General features: G+C 45.5%; 1 protein-coding gene across 1 annotated transcript in view; it reads right to left on the bottom strand.

The window, feature by feature from the left end:
- The window catches only part of TNFSF11 (TNF superfamily member 11), a 31,102-nt gene extending 20,636 nt beyond the window's left edge, over window positions 1-10,466 (bottom strand). Inside the window, exons 1-2 of the mRNA XM_084767426.1 lie at window positions 10,119-10,466; window positions 1,660-1,827 (exon numbers count right to left, since the gene is read on the bottom strand). Coding sequence (XP_084623552.1) covers window positions 1,660-1,827; window positions 10,119-10,340 — 390 coding nt within the window. The 5' untranslated portion in view covers window positions 10,341-10,466. The remainder of the gene's footprint in view (window positions 1-1,659; window positions 1,828-10,118) is intronic.
- Window positions 10,467-14,055: the final 3,589 nt, after the last annotated feature.

The following is a 14,055-nucleotide window of genomic DNA, read 5'->3' as shown; positions in this document are numbered from 1 at the left end:
CACTGCACACTGGCTTATTGTAATAGTTCATTGAGCTTTTAAAAGGATTTTATACATTGCCCATGTTTTTTAATGTAAATTCCTACAGCATAGCAAAAACAAGTACAAAATTAAAGAAATAAAGTCCCATTCCTCTGGAAACCCATAATTATCTGCTGATATAAAATACTGTGTGCTCCCTCCATCCCTTCCTCTCTTCCTCTCGGAGACAGCGGCTCACTACGTAGCCTGTGTTAACTTCAGACTCATAACCGTCGGGTCGCAGACATGAGCAACACCTGGTAACCATGTGCCTGTGATACAAACAGCTGGTTCTTCTCGTCTGCTCTTGGCACTAGTTCGCCAGGTTCTGAGTGAAACCAGAGCCTCACCCACACTGAGCACGAACTCCACTACTATGGCCCTTCCCCAAACCAAGAAACGTCTTAGCTTTGAAAACTGTTCAAATTTTTCTTTTCCCTAGTCCAAACTGTGTTCACTTCTTTAAAGTAATTTGTTACTATATTAAACTATATATATCCATATATTCCCGCAGACAGATAATAGCTGCTGTAAGCAACATGCCTTCTCATACTTGCTTCAGTAGCATCTATTTTACCAATTCTGTGATACTCTGCAGAATCTGTGATGGTCATGTTTAATTTTTTCAGTCCATATATTGGCTTGGTAATGTGAAACAATGAAGTAAGCTTTTAAAAAAAAACCATGGTATTTTAAATTTAATAAAACACCCCAAGCCTCACCTTTAAAATGTTACATTTACTTTAAAGGTGTTACAGCTTAGTCTTTCTACCTGTACTTTTAGCTGACACACTTTTAAAGCTATGCTATCCCTCTGGAGAACTAAGGTAGGGCGGGATGGATTGCTCTAGTTCATTAGGAAATCTTAACAAATCCAAGGCCCAACAGCTTTGAGAATGCCAGGGTTTACTCTGAGCTGTTAAGGTAACCCAAGAAGTAGCATCCGGAAGCTGGGAGGCCAATGGATGGCGGCCATGAGCACACAGGCAGCACGTAGCGCTAGACTCCTGCTCAGTTTTTTGGTGAAGTCAGTAAGGGCATTAGTTCTGAGGCAGTAGAACTCCCAGGTGGCTCAGGAAAACCTGACAGACAGACATGTTCCTCAGCTCCAGCTGTTGACACAGGAGTCACCAGTCTTTCCATTCTCAGCTCTCTTTATTGACCAGCTCTCCCAGAAAATGAGAAAGAGACACACGACTTCCATCTCACCCAGCACGGAGTCTCCTGCTCTGGATGCCTCGCTGTCACCACACCTGACAGCACAGGGCCAATTACAATGCTGCCTGCGGGGAGGCCAGGCCACAGGGGTGCAACTGGGACTCCAACAGAAGCAAATGGGGAAAGGGCCACCAGAAAGTCCTGTTTTCAGAGCAAGGATTCACACTGACAAAGTGATCACACCCTAACTGTAGTCTCTGGCCCTCTTGCCAGCTAGCCTTTCAAATCCCTCCTCTTAAAAAGAAGGGAAAGAAACCCACCACCAACTCCAAGAGAATTCTGAAAACAGCCTCATCGGCTCTTTTGCAATTTGGTAAAAACAGAAGAGCAGAGCCACCAGCACTTTGCAAGTCTTAGTACTATTCAGTTACTGTAGAGTCAGGAAGAACCCTTGACTTAGCAACGTCTGTGCAGACTTACCTTTTGCACGGCCCCTTGAAAGGCCTGTTTCATCCTCCTGCAGGAGTCCGGGAGGGCCTCCGTGTCTTCACTCTCCGTCGCCGTGTCCTGTAAACCTGTGTTTTCACGGAGTCTCAGAATTCTATAAATGCAGTGAGTGCTGTCTTCTGATATCCTGTTAGGATCCATCTAAGAGAGGAAAGGGATATTAAAGTGGTCATAGTTAATGAAATGTGACTGGTAATAAAAGGGTCATGCTTGGAGTTCTATACACCCCAGGGGTGGATAATTATGTAATTAATAAAAATTACCCATCTAGTCAGTGAAAACGTGTGTGTGTGTGTGTGTGTGTGTATGTGTGTGTGTGTATGAGCACCTGTACATGCGCATGTGGAGGCCGGAAGTGGGGGTTGATGTCGGATGTCTTCCTCTACCACCCTGCACTTTAATTTTTGAGATGGAGTCTTTCACTGAACCTGGAGCTCAGCCATTGGCTAAACTGGCTGGCCAGCATGACCTCAGAGACCTTCCCGTCTCTGTTTCCCCATTCATCGCTGGAATTTGTAGGGCCAGGATGTGAGTAGCAAATACTTTGTCAACTGATCCATCTCCCTTTGCCCCAACACAACTCATTCTAAACTCATTTTGATGGGTTGCTGACAATCGTCCACAACACACGATGTCATAGGTTCTTAAGAGGAATGCATGTGTGCAATTCATGGGGAGTGAACTTCTTCATGGACAGAAGAGATAGCAAGGATATGGCATGTGATTCAAGCAGGTAAAGAAAGGCTCGTCAAGCTAGGCTGGCGGTTCATGGTTATAATATAAGCCCTCGAGAAGCTAAAACAAAGGGTAAGAGTACGTCTGAGGCTTTCACACAAACTCTGGTGCCCCATATTTGACCATGTCCTCTGGGGAGACCTGGTGGCACTCAAAGGAAGGATAGCAGGTTACCAAGAAGAGACTTGATACCCTATGAGCATATACAGGGCGAAGAGGTCCCCCTCAGTCACAGTCATAGGGCGGGGGGGGGGGGGGGTAAGGGGAAAACTGTAGGGAGGGAGGAATGGAAGGATACAAGGGATGGGATAACAATTGAGATGTAATATGAATAAATTAATAAAATATATATTTTTAAAAATAGAGTACATCTGAGGACAGCCTGGACTGGAGTGTAATTTCCAGGCCAGCTTGGGCTACAGCGTGAGGCCCTGTCTCTTAAACAAGATGAATAAGACACATGCTAGATGAAACTGAAGAGATGAAGCCCCCTTGAAGATGCAAACCGTGAGGCCTGAGTAAGTCAGAAAAATTATCATAATCTTGAGCTACTGTTTCCACCTGGCCTTTCACTTCATTGACTAGATGAGTATTTTGATGAGAGAAACATGGGAGTGAGAAACCTACCTGCAGCCCAGACAAAACCAGAAGCCAGGCATGCAACTCCTCTTTCAGAGGAATATTTATTTAGCCAATACGCCTCACCTGGATCCTACAAATACGTCGGCGTGGCGACTGTGGCCACACTACTGTGGAGAGGGTACTTGTGCAGGCCATATGAGCGAGGGCTAGAAAATGCTAAAATACAAGCATTGTCTCACCCAAAACATCCCCATGGAGGTGCTAGCTGAACACCAGGTTTAAGAAGGGTGACCAGCCAAGCCTTTCTCTCTACCGTCTACTTCCCAAGTTCCCGCGAGGCTTTGCAGTGACTTCAACCACCATAAAAAAGGGAGTTTGATTGTCTTTTTGTTTGATTTTTCAAGACATGGTTTCTCTGCATAGCCCTGGCTGTCCTGTAACTGGCTCTGTAGACCAGGCTGGCCTTGGACTCAAATATCCACCTGCTTCTGCCTCCCAAGTGCTGGGATTAAAGGTATGCACCGCCACCAAGCACTACCACCTAGCTGAGTTTGACCTTTTTTTAAAAGTTTTTTTGAGGCAGGGTTTGTCTGTGTAGTCCTGGTTGTCCTGGACTCACTTTTATAGATTAGATTGGCTTCAGACTCACAGCGATCTGCCTGCCTCTGCCTCCTGAGTGCTGGGACTAAAAGTGTGCGCTACCACACCTTGCTGATTTTTTTTAACAGCTTAACTTTTCCTCCTTCTTCCAAAAGTCAAAGTACTTTGTGAGCATCTATTTATCTATAGATGAAAACTAGACCAAATGCAAACTTTAAAATAGCAAAAGCTCAGTTAGAACTCTCTCTCTCTCTCTCTCTCTCTCTCTCTCTCTCTCTCTCTCTCTCTCTCTCTCTTTCTCTCTCTCTCTCTCCTCACCAGTCCTTGGGAACAAACAAAAAAGTACCGTCTCCTGGCTGGAAACTCTTAAAAACAGCCTTTTACCAAACATGCACACACAGATACTTGCTTTAGTATTCTTGTCATGCAAATATAAGGATGATCTGGGGCTGGAGAGATGGCTCAGCAGTTAAGAGTCCTGGCTGCTTTCCTAGAGAACCGGGGTTCAATTCCCAGCACCCACATAGCAGTCCATAAGCCCAGTTCCAGGGAATCTGACACTCTCATATAGACATACATGCAGGCAAAACACCAAGTGCAATAAAATAAAAATAAATAAATTTATTTATTTTATTTTTTTATATTTACACACACACACACACACACACACACACACACACACACACACACACACGTACTTGTTGCTCTTCCAGAGGGCCAGAGTTTGGTTCCTAGCACCAAAATCAGGCAACTTAGCGCTGTCTATACCTCCAGCTCCAAGTGATCCAACCCACTAGTTTGGTCTCCAAATGTGCCTGCACACACGCAGCATGTTCACACGCACACACACACACACACACACATACATGCACATGGCACATATATTAAATATTAAAGCATTAAAATATATAAGAGTAATCTGTAAATATGGGTGATGTCCTACCATGTTTACAAAATTACTTGCAGTGCGTATTTATTTCATGTATTTTCTTTGGAATACTTAGTACAAATCAGAGTGTGAGTTTTCACCGAAGGGAAGTTGTCAGTCTTCCTTTGTTGTTTGTTTTGTTTTGTTAAGACAAGCCTCACTGTAACCAGCCCTAACAGGCCTAGAACTCCCAATGCCAACCAGACTGGCCTGGAACTCATAGAGACCCCCCTGCCTCTGCCTCCCTTGTCTTGAGATTGAGGGCATATACCACTGTACTTAGCTCAATCAGACCTTTTTTTAAAAAGGCTCTTTTAAGTCAAAAGCATCCTACAAAACTAGACATGTCATGACTAGGCGCTTGATGCAAAGGACCACGGGGTTTAGACCTCAGGAAAGCAGAATTCTGCAATGGCTTCGGGCAAGAGCTGAGCTGGAGAGACCATGGGGCCTTAGGAAATGCCTGAAGACCCTAAACAAAGTTCATTAAACTTGGATCCTACAGACAAACTAAGGCCATCTACCAGAAACAGCGGGTCCCAGCACAGCAGTCACCAGCATGGACTCATCATGGGGAGCTGCATCTAACTAGATCCACGGTCGCCTTGTCTGTATTAAACCCTGAGAAGCAATGCTCTAAAGTCGCAAATATACAAATACATATAGCTATTCTGTTACTAAAATGAATCTACCCCTCCCCCAAGAGTCACTAATTATCACAATATCGCATCACTTAATAACAATTAATGGCTTGGTACAAATAAAAAAAGTCCAATGCAAAAACCTTGTCCTTTTTCTCTTAAAACAAAACAAAACAAAACAAAACAAAACAAATGCCAGTGACCAGATCTCACTTGGATCCCTCAGGCACTTTTATGACACGCCTAAGTTAGATTCAGTTGTTGACTCTTTCTTCGAATACTTCACGTTTAAACCTCATCATTTCCTGTGGCAAAAGAAACCACGATCACACAGCAAAATTAACTTTGAATTGCCCACCTATTTGTTTCCTTACTTAAGACCTATTAGAATCCACTTTGTATCTCCAGCCAGATGTGGCTTCTCCTTTTGGTGCCCATGTAAAAGGAAGAGAAGAGGCGTGAGAGGCAGGTGAGGGCAGTCTGTGGAAGGAAAGAAGGTCAGGAAGGAAGGGGGCATGGGGTGGGGGCGGGGGAGTGAAGCTTTTGGAGTGCTCAGAGAGACCTAGTGTGTGTAGCTCCCACTCAACAGCATATTTTGTGGTACACAGCAGTCCTGAGAGAGGATTTTCATGGTTGAAAATCTGTGCCATTTTAGCTGTAGATAATTATTTTGCATAACAGTAAATTAGAAAAGGAAAGATGTGTAGGGAGGCAAATCATTTGAAAGTCCCTTTCAGTCTATTAAGTATGTCAGGTGGTAGATTGCAGGGGGGAGGTGGGGCCCCAGGGGTGACACACACGGGCTGACACTGAACAGACAAGCTGTCCCTGACTTCATGTCTTCACAGAAGGCATATCAACTGACATTCCTCCACAAAAGAGCACAGCAAACTGAGTTACAGTGAGTCACATGTACATGTGTACCTGCACACGTGAAATCTTGAGTTACCTAGTTTTAAATTGATGGTTAGAGCCAGGAAAGTATTTGTCTGACATACTGGAGGCCCTGAGTTCCATCCCCAATAACACGTGCGCGCACGTTCATTTCATAACTAGAGCATCATCTGATCATCTGATAGGGGCATTTTCAAAGTCGTGTGTGTGTGTGTGTGTGTGTGTGTGTGTGTGTGTGTGTGTGAACTTCCTTGAAACCCATCATTCATAGGGTTAAATGAGGCAGGATGCTTGACATTTGGGCTGCTTCCTTATCGGTTTTTCAAATAAGCTGCCTGCCTACCTCAACCTCAGATCTGCAGTAGCTACTTGTCCTGGATAAAAACAGCCAGAGAGGCTGCCCTGTGCACACAGGGAGAGTGAGAAGGAAGTTTAAATTTGATGGCATTCTCTCTGTCTCTGTCTCTGTCTCTGTCTCTGTCTCTGTCTCTGTCTCTCTCTGTCTCTGTCTCTCTGTCTCTCTCTGTCTCTGTCTCTGTCTCTGTCTGTCTCTGTCTCTCTGTCTCTCTCTGTCTCTGTCTCTGTCTGTCTCTGTCTCTGTCTCTCTGTCTCTCTCTGTCTCTCTCTGTCTCTCTATCTCTGTCTCTGTCTCTGTCTGTCTCTGTCTCTGTCTCTCTGTCTCTCTCTGTCTCTCTATCTCTGTCTCTGTCTCTCTCTGTCTCTCTCTGTCTCTCTCTCTCTCTCTCTCTCTCTCTCTCTCTCTCTCTCTCTTTCTGTCTATCTTTCTCTCTGTGTCTCTGTGTCTCTGTCTCTTTATCTTTCTGTCTCTCTGTCTCTCGGTATGTGTCTCTCCCTCTCTTCCCCTTTTCCTTCCTCTCTCTCTTCCTCCTTCCCCCTCTCTCTCTCACACACACTATACATATACCATACACAGCCCAATACACACACACCAAACACACATACCACATATACACACATACACCGCACACACACATACACCACACACACACTACACACCGCATAGGCACACACACACACACACACACCACCACCACCACCACAAACTTTACAAGTAACATTGTAGAAAAGCTTTTTTTTTTCCTTTGCAAACCAAAGCATGAATACAGTGTAGTAAATACATAGCACAAGCCACATGCCAAGCCCTTGGCAGGCCTGGTAGGAGGAAGGCAATCCACACTGAATGCAGTTCTTCTTAAAGTGTGAGCACAGGCATCATCTCAGACACCCAGGATGCCTGTCATTGCTCATTATGCAAACACGAGGATGATTTGGTTTTGCTTTTAAATTTGATTTTGTTTGTTTTGATCTAGGCTGGCCTTGAACTCTCAATCCTCCCACTTCAGAGAATTCATATTATCTCTGTTCACTCTCTTTAAACTATAATCAGCCTGGCTTGTTTTGTCTTAAAAAACTTGTTCGCTGATAGTAGGCAGTTTCATTCTCATTCAAATGCATTCAGAAATCCCAAGTAGTTCATCCAGGACTTTTAAAATTAATGCAACTTTAAAAACCCTATTCATTATTTGACACCAATATCTAAAAGTACAAAAAAGAAGGTTTTTGAAATTTTTTTAAAAGTGAAAAGAATTGTAGTGTTAGGAAAAATGTATTTATTTGAGCCTTTGTGACCCCAAAACCCACCTTCAACCATTACTCACTAGTACCTAGAAACTGTGCCGCATCTATAAGCTATGACCTCCCTGGACCTGCACACAACCGTTCAAAAATGTAGTTACAGATCCCGGTTCAGAACAATGGCTGAAATTATTTTAAGTAAGTCTTGGGAAGTCCCTAGCGACTAGGGACTAAAGGTATGGTGCACTTGGTAGAGTGTTTGCCCAACACACACAAAGCCCTGTGGCTTCAATCCCTCCAGCCACACCACACAGACCATGCACAGTGGTGCATGTCTGCAACCCTAGCTCCTGGAGGTGTAATAGCCTTGGCTACATGACAAGTTTGAGGTCAGCCTAGACTACAGTGAGACCCTAGCTGGGAAGGAGGGGGGAGAGGGAGGAAGAGAGGGAGGGACGGTAAGACAGAGGAAGGGGGGAAGAAGGGGGGACAGAGGAAGGGGGGAAGGAGGGGACAAAAGGAGGGAAAAAAAAAGGAGTACGAAATCTGATGGCATTAAATTCCCCATAGGAAAATTATCTGGCTTAGCTTGCTATCTCCTGTGGAACAAGTTGTTTCATTATAAGTCTTGTGCTATTGTGTGATGGAAGGTGACCATGCCATTAGGGTGACAGACATCTCAGGCCACCTCACCACCATAGAGTTCCTTCAGGAAAGCTGAACAAGAGCCCAGCTGATGACGCCTTCCTCCACAGCCATGCCAAGGTTCCTAGCAAGCTAAGAGTCCCTAGAACATATTCTTCACACTTCCTTCCAAGCTCAATGTGCACATCACAATTATTGCTCGGAGAAGATGTTAGGGCCCTAACAAGTTAAAAAAAAAAAAAAAGATGCCAGAAACTACTGTATCTTCAGGCCTAAAATCTCTTTGCAAAGATTATAAGAGCCTTTTATAGGAAGTGTACTCTACCCCTTGGCACCACACACAGAAAGATATGGGGACTGACAAATACAGTGATTTTTTTAAAAGTCAATCCCATAGCGTTTAACATTGGTGCACACTCTGCAGGCTCTCCATACACATGCATTTAAAAAAAAAAAACGATGGCAAAAACCAACCGAGAAGTCATTCATTGATTCCTCTGCACCCCGATGTACCCCGATCGATGTACCCCAATGAAGGGGAAAATGTTTGGTTTGGTTTGGTTCTCATTTTCATACGAGTTTGTGATTAATATCAAAAGCAAACCACCCAAACCTTGCCTGAGGAAGAAAATCTCGACAGGTAACAAGTGTGAAAGTGTGATTATTAACCCTGAGACGGGTTTTCAGAAATGCTGGTTTATGGTCTTTCTATTTTTGCATTAGTGGGTAACCACAGTAGTGGTATAAAGTACAAACTAGTAGATCTGAATCCTTAACAAAGCCTGTAATCCAAAGTACAGTTCAAAACTTTGGCATATGTCAAAAACCCTTGCAGTCCAAGCAATGACACATTTGAATGCATCCAGTTTGGTTTGGTAATCACCTTTGATTCTGGAAACAAACGAGGGCCAAACCCAACTTTCTTTTCCCATAAAAATATGCACAGTCAGCCCCCCACTTCCTCTGAGAAAGAGTTCATAGCACCAGACAAGAGTATTTGAATGAATCCACCCAACTGCACTGCAATTTCCAAGAAAACACAAGAGCGCAAACCACCAGAAAGCATAATATTACAAATTTACCCCTTCCTTCTCTCTACAGTCTCCACGCCGCCGCGGTTCTGAATCCTTTTGTGGAGCTTCCTTCTCTTTTCAAAAGTTGGTTACTGGCTAGAATGTAGTCAGGCTGTACTAACACACACACACACACACACACACACACACACACACACACACACACACACAGACAGACACACACACACACAGAGACACCTTCCTTCCTCCGCCCACTTCAAAGGCAGGCACAGTGGGGCTGTCCCTTCACCCCTCAGAACCTGAACTCCAGACAAGCAGCAGTGTTGTAACAACGACTGGCACCCTCTCACTGTGGTCCCAGCCTGCCAGAAAAGCCATGCAGCCACGGGTTAGTTAGCATTAGTTAGCGGCGTTGGAAAGTGTAGATACCCAAGTAAAAGCGTTCAGTTTCCCTAAAGGGGTTAAAGCTGGTTCTTAACTTCAGTGAGAAATGCAAGGTGGGGAGAAAGCGTGCGATCATTGGCACATGAGGGGGGATCCGCCAATGCTACTTCTGGGGGGAAATTCAAACTCCTTCTCTGCTAGAACCAGTGGTGTGGCGCTCAGCTTCTGCGTGCTGCGGGGAGAAGGTGAGGGTGAGTGTGGCTTGAGGCCCCCAAGTTCCTTTCCTTGAAGGGTCGCTTTCCTTTCCATAATAGGCAAGATCCGGGAGGCCCAGCCTGAGGGCCAGACTCAGTTTCCCCAGCAAAGGACCGGGAGAGAAAAGCAGCCACTCACCTGCGCTCGAAAGTACAGGAACAGAGCGATGCTGCAGACCACCTGGCCCAACCCCAGCCCCAGGAGGGCCAGGAACATGGTGCGGGAGGCAGCCGGGGGCGGCGGAGGGGCCGGTGTAGAAGGCATGGGGTGCAGCGGGCCCTCGTGCGGGGCTCCGGGGCCACTGCCCATCTCCTCCGAGCCGCGCAGGTACTTGCCGTAGTCTCTGCTGGCCCGGCGCATGGCGCGGCGCCCGAACTTCGGGCGCCCAGCTCCGCGATCGCTCTCTCCCGTCCTCAGCCTCCCGCCACCAAGCAGGCTCCAGGCCAGGCGTGCCCCCAACCGATTCCCTGAGATCCTGGCAGTAGCTCCCCGGGGCGCGCGCGAGAGGGCAGGGTACCCCGGGCAGCCCTAACGCTTATAAACCTCGTGGAGAGGGCTGGCCTCGGGAGCCAATCAGCCCCGGGTAGGCTGCCTCTTCCACTCCCATTTCAACCCTCCTTCCTTTCCTTCGCCCTACCCCTCCTCCTTATTTTTCTCACCAACTGGCCTCCTCCCTCCCCATCAGGGCCCTCTGAGATGGAAGCTGTGAGTAGGTTCAGTGGTTCCTGGCTCCCTCAGCTTGTCCATCCTCAGTTTGCATCTCTGGGCCTCAGGTTCTTCTGTAAGGTTTAAAAGGCTAGCTTCAGTGAACTCCTGTGCCCCTTCCTGTACACCACCCTCAAAGTTGTAGATGAGACCATCTTTAAGGATCCTGAGGTTTGGCCTCGGTTATGCCTCCAAATATAGACTCTCTGGGTGTTGGAAAGGTCTGGGAAATTCTAGAACTCCCCTCAAGTCCTTCCTCTTCATCTTAAAAGAGACTTTTAACTAACGAGGCAGATTTTGAATGATGCTGCAATGAGCCTACAGACTCTTAGAGGAAAGGGAGGGAAATCATGGAGAGGGGAGCAGGGAAAAAATAGGCCAAAAGGGAAGGGTCAAGCACTGCAAAGTTGCAAGCAGCCTTCCCAGGCCGAGTTGGCCCAACAGTCAGGAAAGAACTGTTAACAGCGCTAAGGGCAGAGTTAAGCTTCACTGCTTAAGAAATCTGTATGTTGAGGACCAATGAAACAGCTCGGTGAAGGCGCTTGCAGCAAATCTTGATGAACTGAATTTGACCCATAGAATCCTCACTGTGGAAGGGGAGAACCTACTTCTGAACGATGTCCTCTGACCTAGAAAGAGACACAGAGACAGAGACAGAGAGAGACGCGGAAACACAAAAACAGAGACACACAGAGAGAGAAACACACAAATATTTTTTGTTGTTGTTGTTTTGGATTTTGTTTTTGTTTATTTGCTTGAGACAAGTTATTTCTTTGTAAACTTGGCTGGCCTGGAGCTTGCTATATGGTCCAGACTGACCTCAAACTCATATGGATCCACTTGCCTCTGCCTCTGCCTCTGCCTCTGCCTCTGCCTCTGCCTCTGCCTCTGCCTCTGCCTCTGCCTCTGCCTCTGCTTCTGCCTCTGCCTCTGCCTCCTCTGCCACTACCAGGGCCACTATCTCCTTGGTGCTGGGATTAAAGGTATGCACAGGACAACTAGAATAAATGTGTTTTAAAACTTTTTAAAAGTTTTTAAAATATCTTGATTCCTTATTATGCCCCTTGGGGGAGAAATATTAGCTGTCTTAAAATTTCCGATATGTGTTCAAAGTATATGATACATGTTCAAAAGTGAGGTGCTGACCTTTCTAAGTAGCACTTTTCTTGTGCATTTTGCTGGTGACCTGTCTCTGAGTTAGTGATCTTATCCTACTCTGTCACAATAACGCCATTGCTCCTTTTATTATTTCAAGGAATCTCTTACCCAGGGACAGTTTTGAATACAAGGCATCAGGCATTTGGAAAGTATTGATTCTCTGGGAGCATCCAGCGGTGACACATTGCATGGCACGGTAGCAAAAGTCTAAACGTTTATGTCACTTTTTACTTAATCTTTAGTGTTTGGGAGAATAGACCATTGTAGCAGAAGTTTCTTAAAGCTCTATTTTTCTCTCTCTCAAGAGCTTGAGTTGTATCATTAGCAACAAATGTCACCAGTTGCTCTCCTTAAATGAACATGCGTATCTTGTCACTTTCCAGACTAGCCAGGTGTACCCACCCACCTGTCTTATGGTCATCTTGAAACCCAGGCATCAGCATGTCTTCAGGACAGCCACCTCACTCTGCAGTGGAAAGGCTTGAATGCGTTCTTCCCATTCTGCCCACAGGATACAGTTTTTAAAACTCCAGTACCCAAGTATTAAGCTATAACAACAGCAATTTATACTGGCCTATTGAAGCCATTCTTCTGTTTTTAGATTTATTTTATTTTGCATGCACGGGGTTTCCCCTGCATGTATATGTGTGTACCACGTGCATGCCTGGCACCCTCTAGGTCACAAGATCCCCTTGAAATGGAGTTAGAGATGCTGGTGAACAGCCATATGAGACCTAGAAACTGAACCCAGGTCCTCTACAAGAGCAACAGGTGTTCATAACTAGTGAGCTATCTAGAAGCCTCAGTCAAGGACACCCTCAAGTGAAAAATTGCTTCCATTTTTTTTTCTTTGCACAGTTCATGCTGGCTTTCCTAGCTTTGTGATGTGGCTGGGTTATTTTGTGTGTCCGTGTTGATGTCTACTTAGTAAAAATTGAACAAATGTAGAAACAAATAAGACTACGGACATAGCTATAGTATACTACAAAGCTAGGCGTGGTCCTGCCATGGTGTGAAGGCTACCCTTAGAGAAGCATTGCTGTCTTACACCAGCAGTTCTCAGCCTGTGGGTCGTGACCCCTGGGGAGGTGTCACATATCGGATATCCTGTATATCAGACATTTACATTATGATTTATAACAGTAGCAAAATTACAATAATGAGGTGAGGTAGCAACAAAATAATTTGATGGTTGGGCTCACCACAGCACAAAGAGCTGTATTAAAGGGTCGCAGTATTAGGAAGGTTGAGAACCGCCGTCTTAGATGAAAACTTCCTTTGGGAAAGCTATGCACAGTAAAACTAGTTTCGGTAAGCATGGTAAATACTTAGTCAAAAGAAGTTTTTGAAGGTAGCCAACTTTGGAAATTATAAAGGGAGAGAAAAAGACCTGTCATCCAGGAAAAGGAAATGAGTGAGTCATGAGCAAGAGAGGAGGGTAGCGTTGAGAAACCTGAAGCAGTGGGCCACTGTTGGGAAGCGCTCTCCAGCCCACCTCCATAGTCTTTAGAACTGTGATTGTCAGTCGTTCCCCTTAGGCCTGGCGATTGCTTCTCCTAGTTAACTGGTATTGAGATTCTGCTTTCATAAACATTTTCTACAATGCTTTCAAGTCTATGCAGCAGAGTTCCCCAAGGCCTCTTCCTGAACCATTAGACCACCACAAGGATAAAGGCTGGTTTTCACATTCCTACCATGGTCTGAGACCGCCAGGTTTCATCTTTTATAGACTGCACTCTCTACTCAGCTTTCCTCTGAAACAAAGTTGCCATGACCAAGGTCAGTAAGTACTCAAATGTGTGTACTATTTTCAGCAACACCAAAGGTGAGGATGGATTTAAAAGAAGAAAACACTGGCTTTTCAATTCCTACATCGGATGAGGAGTCTAAATATGTGGCTCGGGGACTTGCTTGGGCTTGGGTTGAGAGATGACAGACTGCAGGTGGACAGACATGCTAGAAGGATGCATAGGAACCTAGGGTACAGCTCATGAATTGAGGATGCAGTCCACCAGGGCAGGGGACCATAGTAGTAAGGCATTAGTAGACCGACTGTAAGGCATCTGGGTGTGTTGTATCCATAGTCAAGGTGCAGTGAGAGAGTTGAAAACTGATACTCAGCAGGCTTTCTCCGTTTTCCACAGTATATGACCCCCACCATCACGGGAAGAGCAGAGAGCAAAGAGCTCTGACAAGGTTCATGTGACCTAAG

The sequence above is a fragment of the Acomys minous genome, assembly GCF_964271855.1.
Source record: "Acomys minous genome assembly, chromosome: 18".
Classification (NCBI taxonomy): domain Eukaryota; kingdom Metazoa; phylum Chordata; class Mammalia; order Rodentia; family Muridae; genus Acomys; species Acomys minous.
This window is presented reverse-complemented; position numbering and strand designations above follow the sequence as displayed.